General features: G+C 36.5%; 1 protein-coding gene across 3 annotated transcripts in view; it reads right to left on the reverse strand.

The window, feature by feature from the left end:
- LOC127873297 (RNA-binding protein 25-like) overlaps positions 1–18518 on the reverse strand; it is a 54807-nt gene that overhangs the window by 25337 nt on the left and 10952 nt on the right. For 2 of the 3 annotated variants that reach the window (XM_052417096.1, XM_052417094.1), the window contains exons 2-8: positions 17654–17761; positions 17323–17363; positions 9142–9231; positions 8486–8578; positions 7786–7843; positions 3963–4325; positions 2662–2738 (exon numbers count right to left, since the gene is read on the reverse strand). In XM_052417096.1, coding sequence (XP_052273056.1) covers positions 2662–2738; positions 3963–4325; positions 7786–7843; positions 8486–8578; positions 9142–9231; positions 17323–17363; positions 17654–17723 — 792 coding nt within the window. In that variant the 5' untranslated portion in view covers positions 17724–17761. Of the gene's footprint in view, positions 1–2661; positions 2739–3962; positions 4326–7785; positions 7844–8485; positions 8579–9141; positions 9232–17322; positions 17364–17653; positions 17762–18084; positions 18200–18518 lie in introns of all 3 variants that reach the window. The other variant, XM_052417095.1, reaches the window with a different exon arrangement.

An 18518-nucleotide genomic window follows, 5' to 3' on the forward strand; every position in this document is an offset into this window, starting at 1 on the left:
AATATTGGACCTTTCATCTCTATGTGTGACCTTGACCTTCGAGGCTTAGATCAAGGTGCAGCACACAGCAGGTAATATTATGGTTGTCATTTTTGCCAAGTTATTGTGAAATCTATTTATTAATGGTGGTTATAGCAGACACAAATTTGTATGGTCAAATTTGACCTTTGACCTCTTAGTGTGGCCTTGACCTTTGAGGTTGGGAGACCAATGTTACACAGGAGAAGTAGTCTTATTGTGGTTGACATTTTGCAAAGTTATTTTAAAAATAATATATTGCAAATTAATGACTGAGACAGAAAGCTTTTTACAGATGGACAGTGGGACCGTTATATGCCACCTTCTTTGAAAATAGGCATTAAAATATTGACAAAACTGAGAATGGGGAAAATTGCTTCTACTGCAAACCTGGGAAAATTGCATCATTTTTTAGAAAGTCTATCAGGGGAAAAACATTGTTTTTAAAAACTCAAGATTTTGGGTAGCTTTTTGTGATATTTCTTTTCAATGTTTAATTTTATTTATATTTGATATAACCAAAAATAGTCATTACAAATGGGGTAACCTTAGAAACCAAAGGGGGGGGGCTCACGCCAAAAAATGAAGTAGAACTATCCCCATAACGGAATACATTTAAGGTATTTACGTTTAAACAAGAGCACCGCATAACGGGTGCCATGCTCGGCTGCGAAAGCTTGTCAGAATTTTTTTAGAGGTCACAGTGACCTTGACCTTTGACCTAGTGACCCAACAAGAGATGTGTTTGTCAGAAACACAATGCCCCCTACTGCGCCACTTTGAAATAAAATTTCTATTTATCATTTGGCAGGTATAGACATCATCTCCCTTTAAAGCTTTATTACTTCCCTTTGATTTTGTCCAATCCAACCGGGGGGGGGGGGGGGGGGGGGGGGGGGGGAGAGGTCTGTAGACAGTTAAAAATGACCAAGTCAGACAACCAAGGCCTGTGGTTTATCAAAGAGATCATAGCCAGAGTTCATCATGTATGTATGGACATAAGTCCACTGGTATTTAATGAAAACTAGAATTCACAAATTAGAACAGGTAAGAAATGATAATTATATCGAGAGATGTGTTCGTCAGAAACACAATGCCCCCTATTGCGCCGCTTTGAAATAAAATTGCTATTTATCATTTGGCAGGTTTAAAAATCATCTCCCCTTAAAGCTTATTACTTCCCTTGAATTTTGTCTAATCCAACTGGGGGAGGGGGGGGGAGGGGGGGGGGGGGGCAAGTCAGACATCACTGACAACCAAGGCCTGTGGTTTATCAAAGAGATCATTTTTTCTTTTTTTTTCATAAGAGTTCATAGCCAGAGTTGATCATGTATCTATGGACATATGTCCACAGGTATGTAATGAACATCAAAGAAATTATATCATTAAAAAAAAACTTTGATAAATCAATCATTTGAGTTATAAATAATCAAAATAATAAATCTGTACAGAAACTGTGAAAAGAACTTCAATTCTTGGTAAGGGAATATATATTATGAGATTAATCATTATATAAATTACTTCCCTTGAAAATAATTGTCTCTAACAAATCTCTATTTTTAGTAGCAAATAATTAAAAGCCACTACTGTGATTGACCACTCAAATGTGCAGCTCCATGAGATACACAAGCATGCCAAATATATAGTGGCTATGTTCAATATTAAATAATTATCTCCCTTTTTAAAGCTTATTACTTCCCTTAAACTTGTATTTTTTACCGTAGACCGTAAAGGATAACCTTGACCTTGACCTTTAACCACAATGTGTTTGTCAGAAACACAATGCCGCCTGTGTGTGTGTTTCAGAGTTTATTTACAGGTCCTACTGGCCTCTTCACGAGGTTACTGTAGCCCGACCTGCCCCTGTGACCTCTCAGGGGAAAAAGATTAATTTTAGAGCCAAAGTAGGTCAGATTTACCCCGGCTTCCCGGGCATTCGCCAAATACTTTAATTGTTATGAGAGTTCTGTGCACGTTGGCCAATGAGACCTTAATGTGCTATCTACCTAGAGGTGGTGATGATATGCGGATCCCGCCGAGTGTCCCGCACATTACTAATGTACAAGACACTCAACGCGACCCACATCCCAACACCACCCGGTACGTAAGACCCGGAACACTCACACGTATCGCTCTCACACCCCCACTCATTACGGGTGGCGCGTATGAGAGTGCCACGCCCGTGTGTTACGGGTTCCTTGGTGGTGATCTGTGTATGGTTGTGTATAGTGTGTGGTATGTGATTGTTGTGCATTTGTCTGGAGCGGAAGAGTAGGTGTCTGTCAGTTATTTACGGTCGTCGGTCAGTACTGCGCCGCTTTGAATTATTTAACAAAAATATATACGTGGGCAGGTCAGATAACAATGTCCATTTAAAGCTTATTACTTCCCTTGACTTTGTTTTATCGACCCTAGACCTTGAAGGATGATGTTCACCTTGAAATTTTACCACTCAAAATGTGCAGCTCTATGAGATACACATGCATGCCATTGCCAAATATCAAGGTGCTATCTTCAATATTTAAAAAGTTATGGCCAATGTTAAGGTTTTAGCACGACGGCTACGGCGGACGACAAGCTGGCTATGATAATAGCTCAGGTTTTCTCTGAAAACAGCCTCACTAAAAATTCTATTTCACTTACAGTATCTCTGAGCTGAGAGGCATCTTTCTGTTTTATTGGTGGCATTGGAACCTTTGGAATGTCACTTACTGGTTCCGCTAAAATACAATTACTCACAATTTACATCGTCCTTGTTAATCAGAACCAACATTTAACATTGGACAAAAATAATTAAAAATGTTCAATTTGTTAACATATCGCAGCTTAACTGAATTTGCTTCTTATATACTGTAAAACCATTAAATTTCGTGTGGTACGAATTTTCGTGGATTTCGTTGGTCCGCCGAACCACGAATTCAAGTACCAACGATTATTTATACATTTTAAATCCAAAATCGATCTTTTCCGAATGCCATTTCCGACATTTTCTTTTGTTGTCAATTATCCGAGATATTGTTTTTTGTAATAGTTACTTCACTTCAGTAGGTAACATGACACTATATCTTGATTATTTAAAATATTTCAGAATTGAAAATATTGTTGTAATTTTTTACCCATTTGACGTAAATTATATATGTTTGAACTAAGATGTTTATGATTATTAGTATGATAAGAACTACAATGTTAATGATTACTTAGTATGAATAACAAGTCGTGTGTTTATATAAAATATCAAATTAACAGTTTGCAGATGTATCACATATGTCAATTAGTGCCAATTAAAGTTAAAGGAGACATAATGATTTTCACACGTGTATTGTTGGGATCTTATTACTCATTTGTTACTACTAGGGGACCGATTGCGCTGAGAGAATTGCAAATATTGTCAAACAGCATTGATGGCAATTAGCGAGCTACACTTTCATGCTTCAGTGCACATTAACCTCAAGTCTTGCTGTCAACACAGATTAGCATATTATGTTTCGTTATTATTCTGGTTGTTTTAATAAAAGTTTAATTACTATGACGGTCAGTTTTTTCCCGAAAATTTGAAATCAACGGAATTACGTATCAACGAAACAGATGTTTTTTATTTGAAATACACGAAATTACGTGTCAACGAAGTTGTTGTTTTTTATTAAACCACGAAATTTCATACCGACAAATTTCTATACGTTTACAGTAATCTGAATTCTTTCTAAATAAACATATAAAGACATATGAAGCTATTATATACATAATGAATAAAAAACAGCAAAACAATGTAAATAAATAATAGAATGCATCAAACAAATATTTTATTAAAAGTTGTATGGACATTTTAACCTGAACATTAGCCCCAATGCTACGTTTTACCCAATCCATGCTAAGACAGAGTGATTTTCCATATGAGCAATGGGCCTTCTGGAAATGAAAATAAATCTTAAAATCTTGACTCTCACCTGATGACTGTTTTGAATTAGCAGGCTCCTTTGCCAGCTCAAAGGCGTATTCCCTCATAATAGCATCAAGGCCAGCTTTAGCTACCCTGTCTTCTCGCAATGTAAACTCATCCAAGTCTTCAGCACCATTCTCACTGTTTTCATCTTTTTTCTCTTCTGATTCACCATTAGTTTCTTTCTCTTCTTTAACTCCATTTGTTGAGTCTGACGCCTTCTTTTTCTTACTTCTCCATTCGTCAAGCATTGTTTTTGTTTTAGCGTCAACTTTGACAACCAGTCGTTTGTCCGCTATTTCCCACTCATTTAGTAGCCTCATACAACGTAGAGTAGCTTCAGGATCCTCAAATTCACAGAATCCAAAGGCTGCAAGAGTTTAAAATGTTCCAGACAATTATATTTAAAATAACTTAAAATGTTTCACAGAAACTGATGCTCTGATAACACATGTTTGGACGCTATATATTCTACAGTGATTTTTTTTATTTCATTAACAATCATATACACATCAAGGTCCGAAAAACTGGGAAAGTTTGAGCGATTTTCACCCAGAATTAAAAGAGGCTTTAAAAAATAATTTGGGACTATATATTCTATAGTGGAAGCAGACAAAGGGCCATAATTCTGCAAAAGTTATTGCATCAGATAGTCCTTTCTTTAAGATCATCTAAACATTAAAGTTATTGAACTGAACACTTTTGAGCAAATTCCACCCAATGGTTACAGAGTTAACAAGATGTGTTTGTGAAACACACTGTCCCCCTATATGACGTTTGACCTTGTAGGATGACCTTGACCCTTCACCACTCAAAATGTGCAGCTCCACGAGATACACATGCATTTCAAATATCAAGTTGCTATCTTCAATACTGCAAAAGGATTCATAAAATTAGCGATTTGGGCCACATATATTTGACCTCTGACCTTGAAGGATGACCTTGACCTTTCACCACTCAAAATGTGCAGCTCCATGAGATACACATGCATGCCAAATATCAAGTTGCTATCTTCAATATTGCAAAAGTACTCATAAAAAGAGCGATTTTGGCCACATATATTTGACATCTGACCTTGAAGGATGACCTTGACCTTTCACCACTCAAATTGTGCAGCTCCATGAGATACACATGCATGCCAAATATCAAGTTGCTATCTTGAATATTGAAATACTGCAAAAGTGTACATTAAATGAGCGATTTTGACCCATATATTTGACCTTTGACCTTGAAGGATGACCTTGACCTTTCACCACTCAAAATGTGCAGCTCCATGTGATACATATGCATGCCAAATATCAAGTTCCTATCTTCAATATTGCAAAAGTTATTGCAAATGTTAAAGTTGGCGCAAACCAACCAACCAACCAACCAACAGACCAACAGACAGGGCAAAAACAATATGTCCCCCACAACTATAGTGGGGGACATAAAAATAAAGAAATTTGGGACTATATAAAAAAAGTTATAGAGGTGAAAAAAAGACAAAGGGCAACAAATTAGTAACAAGAGATGTGTTCGTCAGAAACACAATGCCCCCTATTGCGCCGCTTTGATAATTTTTTTTGACCTTTGACCTTGAAGGATGGCCTTGACCTTGAACTTCCACCACTCAATATATGCATCTTTATGAGAACGCGGCTTTGAATTTATTTTTTGACCTTTGACTTTGAAGGATGACCTTGACCTTGAACTTCCACCACTCAAAATGTGCAGCTTCATGATAACGCCGCTTTGAATTATTTTTTTTGACCTTTGACCTTGAAGGATGACCTTGACCTTGAACTTCCATCACTCAAAATGTGCAGCTTCATGAGACCACCGCTTTGATTTTTATTTACCTTTGACCTTGAAGGATGACCTTGACCTTGAAGGATGACCTTGAACTTGAACTTCCACCATTCAAAATGTGCAGCTTCATGAGAACGCCGCTTTGAAAAAAACTTTTTTTGTTTTGGACCTTTTGACCTTAAAAGATGACCTTGACCTTAAACTTCCACCACTCAAAATGTGCAGCTTCATGAGATACACATGCATTCAAATATCAAGTTGCTATCTTCAATATTAAAAAAGTTATGGCCAATGTTAAAGTTTTCGGACAGACACACCATATATTTGACATTTGACCTTGAAAGATGACCTTGACTAGGGCTGTCACGATTCACCGGTATATCGGTATATTGCGGTGCATGTCGTTGCCGCACCGTTTTTTTTAATATTATTATATTAGCACAGATATAAATACATTACATAATTATTTTGATATAGATATCGTTTTGAAAAATGTAGAAGCGATTCAAAAGGGCTTAATAAATAATCCGTTAATATCCAGGTCAAGCAAGCGCTTCCACTTGTAGATGTTTAACTTTCACGTTTAAAATACGGCGATGTATGGGTCCGTACCTTTTTTGGAATTAGGGACAGATTTCCTTTGCAAATAAGTTCATAATTATCCAAAAGATGTTTATTCTATTTCTTATTTTCTTTCTTTAGTATATCTATCGTTCAAAGCATGGCACTTCCAAATCATGTTATCTTAAGATTCTGAATAAGTCGAGGAAGAGTCAGAACGCTACGGATTTTCAATACTGGGCCCGCTTACTCGGCATTTTGAACATGCCCTTGAAGCGTTCGATTTACACAGATCGTAGTCACAGCTATTGTAAACAACATGGCAGACATTTTAGAAAAAGACGCGAACAATAACAATGACTACTTCTATCAAGTTTATTACAGTTTCTTTTACAGTTTCTAGTCATACTATGATACCAGTGTTTTCTGATTATTGAGTTTAATAAAGTTTGTAAAACTTGTTATTCTGCTGTTTTCTTCACAGATACATATTCTGTATAATATCGCGGTACGTACCGCGATACAGTGTTGCCGTACCACGATATACCGCGGTACGCTCACGGCGTATCGTGACAGCCCTAACCTTGACCTTCACCTTTCACCACTCAAAATGTTTAGCTCCATGAGATACACATGCATGCCAAATATCAAGTTGCTATCTTCAATATTGAAAAAGTTAAAGTTTTTGGACGGACAGACGCCATAAATTTGACATTTGACCTTAAAGGATGACCTTGACCTTTCACCACTCAAAATGTTCAGCTCCATGAGATACACATGCATGCCAAACATCAAGTTGCTATCTTCAATAGTGAAAAAGTTATGGCCAATGTTAAAGTTTTTTTCGGACGGACGGACAGACTGACTGACATACTGACGGACAGTTCAACTGCTAAATGCCACCCTACTGGGGGCATAAAAACGTTGCAGCAATGGCCATAATTCTGCCAAAACGCTTCCAAACCAGGGCTTTTAAACATTTGTATATCGTCAGGGTTTTGTTTGCTATATAAAAAATGGCCGTAAAACGGATCCGATCGCAAACCGAAATTATTTAAAAAAATCCCACACACACAATTTTTTAATAGAAACAAGTGTCTAATGATTAGTATATCTCAATTTTTATTTCTTTCACATCTTACAAATTATATAACAATAAGTTATAAGATTTTTTCCCCAAAATGGCAAGGGAAGGACCGGTTGTGTTAATATTTGATGATAAATTTTTTTACCCAATTAGGTCCTTTTTGTCAATAAAAAATTCCAAAATTTGCCCTTTTCATTGTTATTAAAAATCCCAATTAGACCAGACTCCTTTAACCCAAATGGCTAAACAAAACTTGATTAAAAGACAGTTTGACAGATTTTTACCTTAGTAGATGTGACTATAAATTGTCAAATATATACGCAATATAACATAGTTTACAGATAAATACCTAATTGCCATTGAATTCAAATGCAAAATAAAATCTACTAACCTTGCAATTTCCCAGATGCTCCCTGTACACGTTTCCAACTCAGAGCATTTCCACATCTCTGAAAAATGTCATTAGTAACAACCAGATCAGTTTTATTGTGAAAAAAATATTGTTTATTTGCACCAGTACAACAACATAAAATAGTTTACGTCAATATAGAAGACTAAATTTAGATGTCAAAACAAGCTGTATACTCATACACACCTACTTTTTATAACATTTCTACACAAACAATCCCTCGCTTCTTGGAATAAACTAGTGAAGTGTTTGTTTATCATTCAAAAGGAGGCTAATTGGCATTTATTGCAAGAAATTGTCAAGAACAAAGACACAATATTTTGTCATATTGTCAAATGCCCAAAAGAACACCTTGAAATTTTCACATTTGAAAGAGTTTCTACACATCCTCATTGGAAAGAAAGAATTTTTAAAATTTGTTATTAACCAAAATCCTTTTTTGGGGCTAAAATATCATCTGAAAAATATCTTGAAGGATCTGTAGTTATATCAGTTATGCTTTTTTTCCCCACATTTTCTAAGTCATTATCCAGTAAAAATACAGATTTTAGGGGGATAACATAATTGAAATCCTTGAACAATTGTTATCATAATAAAAACCAAGGCTTAATAATAATTTAACTTCATTTCACAGGATAAGTCTACTTAGTATACAGTTACACAATCTCACTTGATCACAGACCTGTAGCATGGTGCGAACCATTGAATCAGGAGCCCTGTCACTGATATTTCCAACAAATACTGTAGTCACTGGAGGCTTTTCTTCTTTCTTGTCCTAGAAATACATATAAGCCGCGCTCTGTGAAAACGGGGTTTAATGCATGTCCGTAAAGTGTTGTCCTAGATGAATGCACAGGCTATAAATCAGGGAGGCCACTTTCCGCTTTAATTTTTATTGTTTAAAGCAATCCTCTTCTCAGCAAAAATCCAGTTTAGGCATAAAGTGTTGTCCCTGATTAGCCTGTGGGGACTGCACAGGCTAATCTGGGACGACACTTCACACACGCATTAAACCCCCTTATTACAGCCCGGCTCAGTTTTATTTTATATTTAATAATTGTGTTATAGTAATAATACTTTTAAAGTGATGGCAGCATTGCGATAACTAAAACACAGATTTATATAGTTTTATAAATAGTTGCTTAATATTCCACCATAGCATCGGGAACCCCTTTTATGATACACAAATTGCATGTTAAAACAAATTATTAGTTGTTGTTTTTTCTCTCAATTATTATAATTTATATTGTTATTCAAATAGTATATTTCATTTATATATTTCAGCTATTAAACTTGAGTGAGGCATGGCAATAAAACCTCTTCACCATGCATACTTACTTCTTTATCAATTTTTTGTGGAACAAGCTGCTTCTTTGGTCTTGCTGCAACTTCATTTGTTGAGGCCGTGGGTACAACAGTCCTCATAACCTACAAATGGGAGTCAATATAGCTCAGTCTGAGCTTAAAATGTTTGAAGACTATAGTCATTCGCACTATGACCCATAAAAAGCGTGTAACCCAAATAACTATTTCATCCCAAAAAATACAAAGGTCATCATTAAAAAGTTGATCAATTAGGACCTTTTAATATACAGAGCTCCAGATAAGGTTTTGTTAACTTCTTAACGTTACTACCAGAGTTTCAAAAATTATTCTTAACTCTGAAATTTTATTCTTAACGTTACTACTAAGTTTTGGAACTTTTCTAAATGACCTAAAAATAAATAATGATGTTTATTTTCATGCAAAAAATCAAAATAAACATACTAGCAACTTAATTTAAACAAGTTGAAGTGTCTATTCAGTATCATTCAATTTTATTTTTCAAATACCTTCATATGCCCAAACTTTGCTTAGATTGCATGCCTTCGATGAATTTTTACATATTTCACAATTTAAACGGGTCTCCCCTTCAATCTTTTCAACGATTTGCCACAGGAATTGTCCCTTCCACTCGTTCAATGTTTTTTTGTTTAAGTTTGGACCAGTGTTCTCCGGAAGCCCCGGCGGCCGGCGATTTCGCCGGCTACTGACAGTCTAGGCGCCGGCTACTTTCCCAAAAAATATCAATTGGAAACGGCGCAAAAAACGCCCGTTTTAATTCCAGTTGTGACGCGATTTTTCAATTTCGTCTTTCTATTAACTAACCGGATGTTTCTATTCTAATGCGCGTTAATTTTGCGCCGAACAGGTAGAAGCACGGATAAAACCGATCGATACAGTACACTCCACGCGTTTTCCCCAATTTCTCTCGCTTCTCCGCGGGCAGTGACCTGGAGGGAGATTAAGAAAATCCCGCCATACGCGGCGTTTGCATGATTTTGGACGCGGCGGTTAACGATCGGCAAAATTGATAAGCCGACGCGGCGGCCCTCGGCGTTGGCAACGCGGGGGAAACTCCGCGTTTAACGAGATAACGATCAATTTAACGTTGTTTGACTTCCTGATTTTCAAATAAAATTACATTAATTACAAGTACATACATGTAGTATAATATATACAATTAAAAAACAACAACCAAGATAGATCGATCCCGACTTGGTTGTAGAAGTAGTTGTTGTTGTATATAAAACTCGTTGATTTACGACAAACAAAGCGTCGTCTTTTAACTGATACTTACCAATTAATATAATAACAGTTGGCAACATTGTTTTTATTTTGATAATTTAATCCAAAGTTGTCATGTTAGCAGGTGTTTTTTCTATACTGAACATGTAGACAAATGACTGAGGACCCTATTAAAAGTCTCGCAAAAATTCGCAATATGTGTGAATTGACAGTTTGACGTCATGAAAGAAAAACCGCTTCCTGTCTGAAGGCATGAAAAACACACTGTTCTCGCCGACAAAATTGGCTTCCTTTGTTTGGCAATCAACACGCTAAACCAATGGGGTGTTTATAACTCAATAGCAACTGTCGAAATATGTAACTGCACGTGCTTAGCTCCGCCTTTCGAATCTTTTACAGGAAACAAAGGGTGGAGTTTAACAGTTAATTGAACACGTGTTTTACGAAAAGTTGAGTCCTGAATGGCCGTAATTACTTGGTCTAAGCTTTGACACAACAAATAAATCTATCTCGGATTTTCCGACAAAGGCCATTTTCCCAACTTTTTGTACAGTTACTAATAATGGCGTCCGCGTGTTTACGAAATTCGAAACACATTCATCTTAAATAACGGTGTCTTGTTGGATAATTACTGTATTTTATTTTTTTATTTTATTTTTTGGTATGCCCAGTAGCACACTGCTAACGCGGTGTTGCGCGGCGGTCACTGATAAGAACGGAAATCGTCTGCATTTACCGACTTGGCTAAAGTAATACACGCCGCGGGAATTAGCGAACGCGGCGTAACGCCGAGCGTTTTATCGAGTTCACCTCGCTTTCCAACGCCGCGTGAACACTCGCTAGCAGAAACAAGAAATATCTTTAAAAAAGATATACGGCGTTGATTGTGGTTGCAGTTAATGAAAGGTAAAGACTTCAATGAATGAGATCAAAGATAGCGAATGTCTTTTTCTGTGCAGTTCTTAGCTGCAGCAAACGCAGTACTGGATGATACGCGGAGTTTTCGCGGCTTATTTTACATTGTTACATATTGCTGGTCATAAACATATAGATACAAAACAGAAAACCAAAAGAAGAATGGAAGTGAAATTAAAACATATGAGTCAATCGGCCACACGCGAAGTATCCGTACATATTTTAAATATTTATACGCGCGTTCTTCGAACAAACCTGTTTTAGTGGTTTGTCTGGCGTTGCTAGTTGATTCGATTATTAACAGTATCGAGAATCATTGCGCTCATGCTTTAATTCATCAGTCAATATGATGGCATAATTCTTGTTAAATTAATTAAAAATAATATTTATCATGGTATTGTTGTAAAACACATTAAGAATCTATTATTGACATACCATATGATATCGCTGGATATCTTCATTTAACATATGTCTGTTCTAAAGAAAATTCCAGTTCACCTAGTTCACGCTATAGCGTCTTTATTATGTAACGATTATTTTCCTGAACTCCGATCAGCACATAGGGTAGAGACGCAGCGATGACCTGTATGTAAACTCTGACATTCACACACAGTGGCCGCAAATTGACCCGATATACCTCGTGAGTTGAAATGCAATGCATTAAAGTGAGTCTTCGCTTCCACTGATCTCTATACTTTAACATGTTAACATGTTGACTGGAATATGGAAGTTAGTACTAAATATGAGAACATAGCCTTTAAGTGCAAAAGTTCTCGCGCTGAAAATCTTCTGAAAATTAAAGGTGGACGCACAAACTGTATTGATGTCGAGATTGAGTGTAAAACTGTTCTATCTATTAAGCCTTTTTATTATATATAAAATTGTTTCATGCTGAACACGCAGTAAAACAGTGTTTACAAAGACGCGGACATGTTTCCAATGTTCTGGTCGTATTCTCAAATCAGCCAATGCAGTCAATGAAGTGTATTCATCTGTACTTGGCCGCGGGAAGTTTTATTTGAATTCTATTGGACGCTAACAAAGGTCATGCTAAGGTGAAAAGCTGGCGTATACAGCTAACGCCGAAAAAACCCGCGGAGGGAGCGCGTTTTTTTTGGGAAAACGCGTGGAGTGTTCTGTAGTTCGTATCTTTCCGTAAAAGATTATTACCCGCTTTTTAAACGCTCGTTTTTCACGGAGATTTCCAAACACAGATGGTATTTTTAGCTTACTAAGGAAAGTTTACGGCTATTTTTAGCTTCGAAGATCATTGTCATGTAAATGCGCCGTATTGGAAGCGTTCCTTCGAGTTTGACCGAATGATTCTGAAGCTGAAGACAAGATGCCTCCACCAAAAAAGAAACTAAAAATATTCCCAGTAGACTCCAGTCAACGAACTCTAGCCGATTTCTGTAGGCCAATTCAAGGTACAAAGAACAATCCGTTTTATATAGACCAATTTTATACCATCGATAGGTTTCTTCCCTCTTTTAGATGTACAGGTCTCCTCTGGATTTGGATCGGGGTTCTTTGGACCTTGCATTGGGTGGTGCCATTGGTGGGGAAGTCTCGGAAATTATAATTCTATGTTTGTTTTGAACATATTGTTCAAAAGAATTTTCAGATATCAACACATTCTAATAATCAACTATGACTAGTTGCAACAATCCCTGGAAGAGGAGGACCTGAAAAAGCTACAGAACGACCTTAACCAGTTTGTCCAAGTGCAGCCTGAGCCAGCCCCACAGTTTGGAGAAGCAGAATACCAAGATGCCCTCCACGCCCTTGGCATGGATGACCAAGGATCTGGGCTAGATTCTGACTATGGATCTTCAGATTCAGATTCAGATTATTAAAAAACAGTTGTTGCAATTTCATGTTTCTTTTTTCAAAGTTTGTGAGAGAGTTATTCAATAAATTTCAAATAAATATTTTATTTTCTATGAAAAATGCTAGGTTACTTCAATCTAAGAAAAACTCCCTAGAATGCACCAGATTGCACCATTTCACTCATGTACTTTTTAACAAATCCTGGGGGAGACCCCCCATACCCCCCTGGCAGGAGGGGATACCCCTCCCACACCTACCCCACTCGCCACTTCGCGGCTCGTGCACGCGACATACCGCGTGCTTAGTCACTGGCTACTTTAAAGATATTTCTGGCTACTTTAGATTTTATGGAGAACACTGTTGGACCCGTCGTGTCGCGTTTTATTTTAGCTTTTCCGACTGTTTCGGCAACTGAACATACAACATCGTATAAGATCTTTTCTATAATGTCTTTCTTAACATTCAACTTTGGCTCACTTTGCATACAATATGTTAAAAGCGTGTTTTTGCACGCTTTGCAGTTTTTTAGGACACTCTCTGGGCGCCGCCATTGTTTTTTGACAGAGTCTGTACACGCTGCTTTTATTGGAAAAAATGTGATTTGTTAAACAAGATTAGCAAGAAGTTGTACCATTTACGTAATATAAAACCGGTAACTAGTACAGTACAGTACATTAAAGACCGTTTCGGGCATCATCATCACACCTTTTTACTGTAAACAAGTGTTACCTATGACTCATAATTAATACGAGAAATTAATTGCAAGTGGTAAACAATTAATAACTTATAGCGAGTAAGTTGTGCAAATAACTACCGGTTACAATTACTGTGAAACCATTTATTTTCGACAGCACAAAATTTCGTCATTTTTATAAAAATGACGATTTCGTCAGCACTTAAATTCGCCGATTTCTGATTTTGATTTGTGTGTAATACATATTCGCGATCAATCGCAGTTGCGAAAAATCGTGGTACGAATGCGGGAACACACTTGAGAATCACTGCAGGAGGTGGGGCCTGTTTGTCACATGCCAATTAACTAATCTTTTGTTATCAAGTGACAGTAATGGACCCTCTTAATGTATGCCATTCACACGTTCATTGTTATGATTAGCGGACAAGTGGGATCGAATAACCGTTAACGAGTGTTTGTACAACGAAGCCAATTGCCAATTAGTCTTATTATAATTGCCAAATTGATAACAATCGTTATTGTTTGTGTTATACGAAAGAGGTTCCCGATTGTTAAGTGTTTTTTTTTCAAATAAAATGCTTTTTTTTATTAAGATATCAACATTAAAATTATAAACTCTATGTATGTGTTTGTTCTTAAAAAGTAAACTACCGGTATATAAATCAATAATGTCAATAATTTAAAAATAAATAAATTGATACATATAAAATAGTAATAAGTGTGGTTAAACGCAAACAATCAAACAACAAACAACAATTAAAATATTCTTTATTAATTTGTGATAAATACACATGTTGATCACACATCGTCATCTTTTCATATGGTTTATTGTCTCTCATCGGCATTCGCTGCGTGATGTCTAATATGCAACACCCCTGAAAAACACAATGCACCTAATGGGTAATAAAGTTATAAACAATTAGCGCTAATTCATTACCATTCTACATAAACGAAGTCAACGCATTCGATACAGCTGTACTGCACACGCGTTTTAAAGAAGTGTAACGTGTCAGTTAAGTACCTTGTGTAATCTACATCCCTTTGTGTCAAAACCGGATTAATCTTGATTACGAAACAGCAGTGAATGTGTGCATGGATTATGTTGATATTTAATGCCTCATGTATACGGTAAAGTTTTAAAAGATTGTTCAACTTAGTGTTTGTTTTTGTTCAAACATAGAGCATGATTGTTCGTTAGGATCTTAAATTCGCCGATCGGTCGACTGACGAAATTTATGGAAATTAATGCCTGACGATTAATAATGGTTTCACAGTATGCGATAACAATTTATTTCCAGTACATGTATATTTCATCATGTCCATTTATAGATCTGATTAACCTCGTTTTTCTGACATTTATTCGACACATAATGCGCTTTAACAAATTTTCGTTGAATTATTTAGGCACACTTGTAAATGTTTCGTCTGATAATCGATACTTAAAAGACTGATGATGGCAACTGGCCGTAATCCTCGTGGACAACGTGAATTTCATGCATAATTCCGTCAAAACATTTATTCAACTCGTAAAGTGTTTAAACAAATTATCGTTGAATTCATAACGCAACTGTTAATATTTGTTGAAATCTCAAATGGGAATAATTAAATTTGTAATACGAAACCCATTTCCGTTAGTCGATGTTAACGCGTTTTTAATCCGAAACACACTTCCGAATGTAAATGTTACCGCAACGTTATAATATTCTTGCTTCAAAAAAGCAGTGCAAATTTATTTTGTGTCGATTCTTTTTCTCGATAAAAAAGAGCGCTAAAATTATGCAGCATGTACAACGTCGCGTCATTTGCATAGAAAGCGTGCATGTATTGAGCGTTTTAACAAGTACACAACACGTCAGGGGTTGGACGCATATTCAGAGGCAATATTTCATTAAATCTATAAATAGCCACTTAAAATTTTTCTGATACTATAGAAAAATGGCAAGGTTTGTGTTAAAAGAAATAATTGAGAGCTTTCATCGTAAATATTTACCAGAAAGTGATTTATAAAAACGGAATAAACAGTATTATCGGGTCATTAATAGAAACTTGAAAAGTAGTAAGTATACAGTAATAGTCCAGTTGAAATGGATGTATTGGGGAATCGTTCGAGTCGGGATTTTACTTTCTGTGAGGGAAAGTTTTAAAACAATCAAACAATATAAAAAATTATATATATATATATATATATATATATATATATATATAAATGACTGGGGGATTTTCTTGAAGAGTCAAAGAGCACCAAATGACGTCTTTTGACGCTGTTTTTCTTTGAGTTATAAACACCACAGAATGTGAATTGACACGTTAAATTAAAAAAATAACAAGAGGGCCTGAAAGGCCCAAGGTATCCCCCGCAACATATGCTTTGCTTGAGGATGGGTGCAAATTGGACGGATGAACATAATGATAGATGGACGGACGGAGGACAATAACACAAATGAAATCCGCCAAAGCACTTCCAAGATATGGCTCAGGACACAAAAGTGCCAGACGGACAGCCGGACGGACGGACAACGCCAAAACAATATCCCTCCGCCTCTGGCGCGGGAATATATTCATGCCAAGTTTCAAAGAAATCAGCCAAAGCGCTTCCAAGATATGGCTCCGGACACAAAAATGCCTATAGTAAAAAGCATTTTTTCAAGATACAAAGGGCCATAAGTCTGTTTTTAACAGATAATGTACAATGCCATTTGGCGTGCATCATCCTCTTATGCATATATATACTCATACCAAGTTTAAATGAAATCCGCCAAAGCACTTCCAAGATATGGCTCCGGACACAGAAGTGCCTATAGTAAAAAAGCATTTTTTCAAGATACAAAGGGCCATAAGTCTGTTTTTAACATATGGTGTACAATGCCATTTGGGGTGCATTATCCTCTTATGCATATATATACTCATGCCAAGTTTCAATGAAATCCGCCAAAGAACTTCCAAGATATGGCTCCGGACACTAAAAAGCATTTTTTCAAGATACAAAGGGCCATTAGTCTGTTTTTAACAGATGGTGTACAATGCCATTTGGGGTGCATCATCCTCTTATGCATATATATACTCATACCAAGTTTAAATGAAATCCACCAAAGAACTTCCAAGATATGGCTCCGGACACAAAAGTGCCGGACGGACAGACAGCCGGACGGACGGACGGACAACGCCAAAACAATATCCCTCCGCCTCTGGCGGGGGGATAATAAACGTCAGGAGGGGACACCCCTCCCTAACCACCCCTATCAGCCCCGGGGAGCCTGACTAAAATCCTGTGGAAAGCACTGAAGCTGACTTTGGTCTCCAAGAACTGTTGACTATTGATTGTTTTATAAGAGGCAAGAAGACGCTCATTGCATTAAAGTGCTTTAGAAGCTGATCAGAGGTGTTGCAGTTTCAAGAAAATGGGAATTTAGGCACAGCAACAATATTTTAATAGCCTTATGGACTATTAATTTTTAAGTTCAAAAGTTATAATTTAATTGGTTGCATAACGACATTGAGTAAGATGAACTAACTGTTGTCTGTGGCATCATCTGCATTGGCATGGGCATCATACCTGCAAAATAAGGAGATTGAAAATCACTGACATGCACACAAACACACTATATCAAAAGTCATGTTTAACAGGATTTTATAGAACAGGACTTTTACAGCACTGCAGAGTTACCAATGGTGAAAACTAGTCTTAGAAATTATCATTTTTCCGGGACAAATAATATTTATTTGAAAACCAATAACTAAGGGTCAGAACATGATTCTTAGCTTATCAATACCAAAAAAAGAAACACCAAAACTGGGTCAAAAACCTAAAATAACATTGAAGTATCATAAATAAGTTAAACTAACCAACAGGCGCATAATATCCTGCATGCATCATGCCAGGTACTAGAGGTGGTCCTCGTGGAGGAAATGACATCTTGTTCACTATTCTGCTTCTTCACAACTTCCAGGAATCTGACATTGTGAAAATAACAACATCAAATGATGGTAATTGTATCGATAATACTTTTTCATTATTATACAATACTGAAATTTATCAAGACTGACACCTTTAAGTGTTACTGCAGTTGATCGTAGCCTATCCAATAATTGTATTTAATATACTTTGTGTGAAAATCAGACATCATGATTTTTGTATGTCGTATGCTGTTGTAGTAGCGATTGCCATATATATTACGCTTCTATCATGAAAGAGGCCAAAAATGTTTAATTGTGTGTTTCTTAGACTTGAAAATTAAGCTGGTGCATGTTTCTTTGTTTGTTTTAAGGCAAACTACCTTTTGGGAAGAAGCATAGGCTTTATTGACCCACTGCCTTGATAAATGCTTAGTTACAAAGCTATTTCGATAGAGAATATGTTGGTCCTTGTTGTCTCCAAATTTTGCAGAGTACCTGAAAAAATGTTGGACCCATTTAATACTGTACCCTCTGCCAGAGTGGTTAGGTAACAGGAGTTATTTTTCTGTTCACATTGCATAGAAGAGTAGTGGATTTTTAAATGCAATTTACACTATATCCCTTACTCTCATAGTATCTGTCCTCCTCATAATATCATGCCTTTAGCGGAAAACAATTCAAGAAGTGCTGGTATGTCTTTTCAATTTTTAGAAGTTGTAATTTATTTGATGGTTAACTTATCCATGAGTATTAGGACGATCATCCTCATGATTTCCAGTGTTCATTGGAAAGAAGGTCATGTTCATTCCAGGCT

The sequence above is a fragment of the Dreissena polymorpha genome, chromosome 3, assembly GCF_020536995.1.
Source record: "Dreissena polymorpha isolate Duluth1 chromosome 3, UMN_Dpol_1.0, whole genome shotgun sequence".
Lineage (NCBI taxonomy): Eukaryota > Metazoa > Mollusca > Bivalvia > Myida > Dreissenidae > Dreissena > Dreissena polymorpha.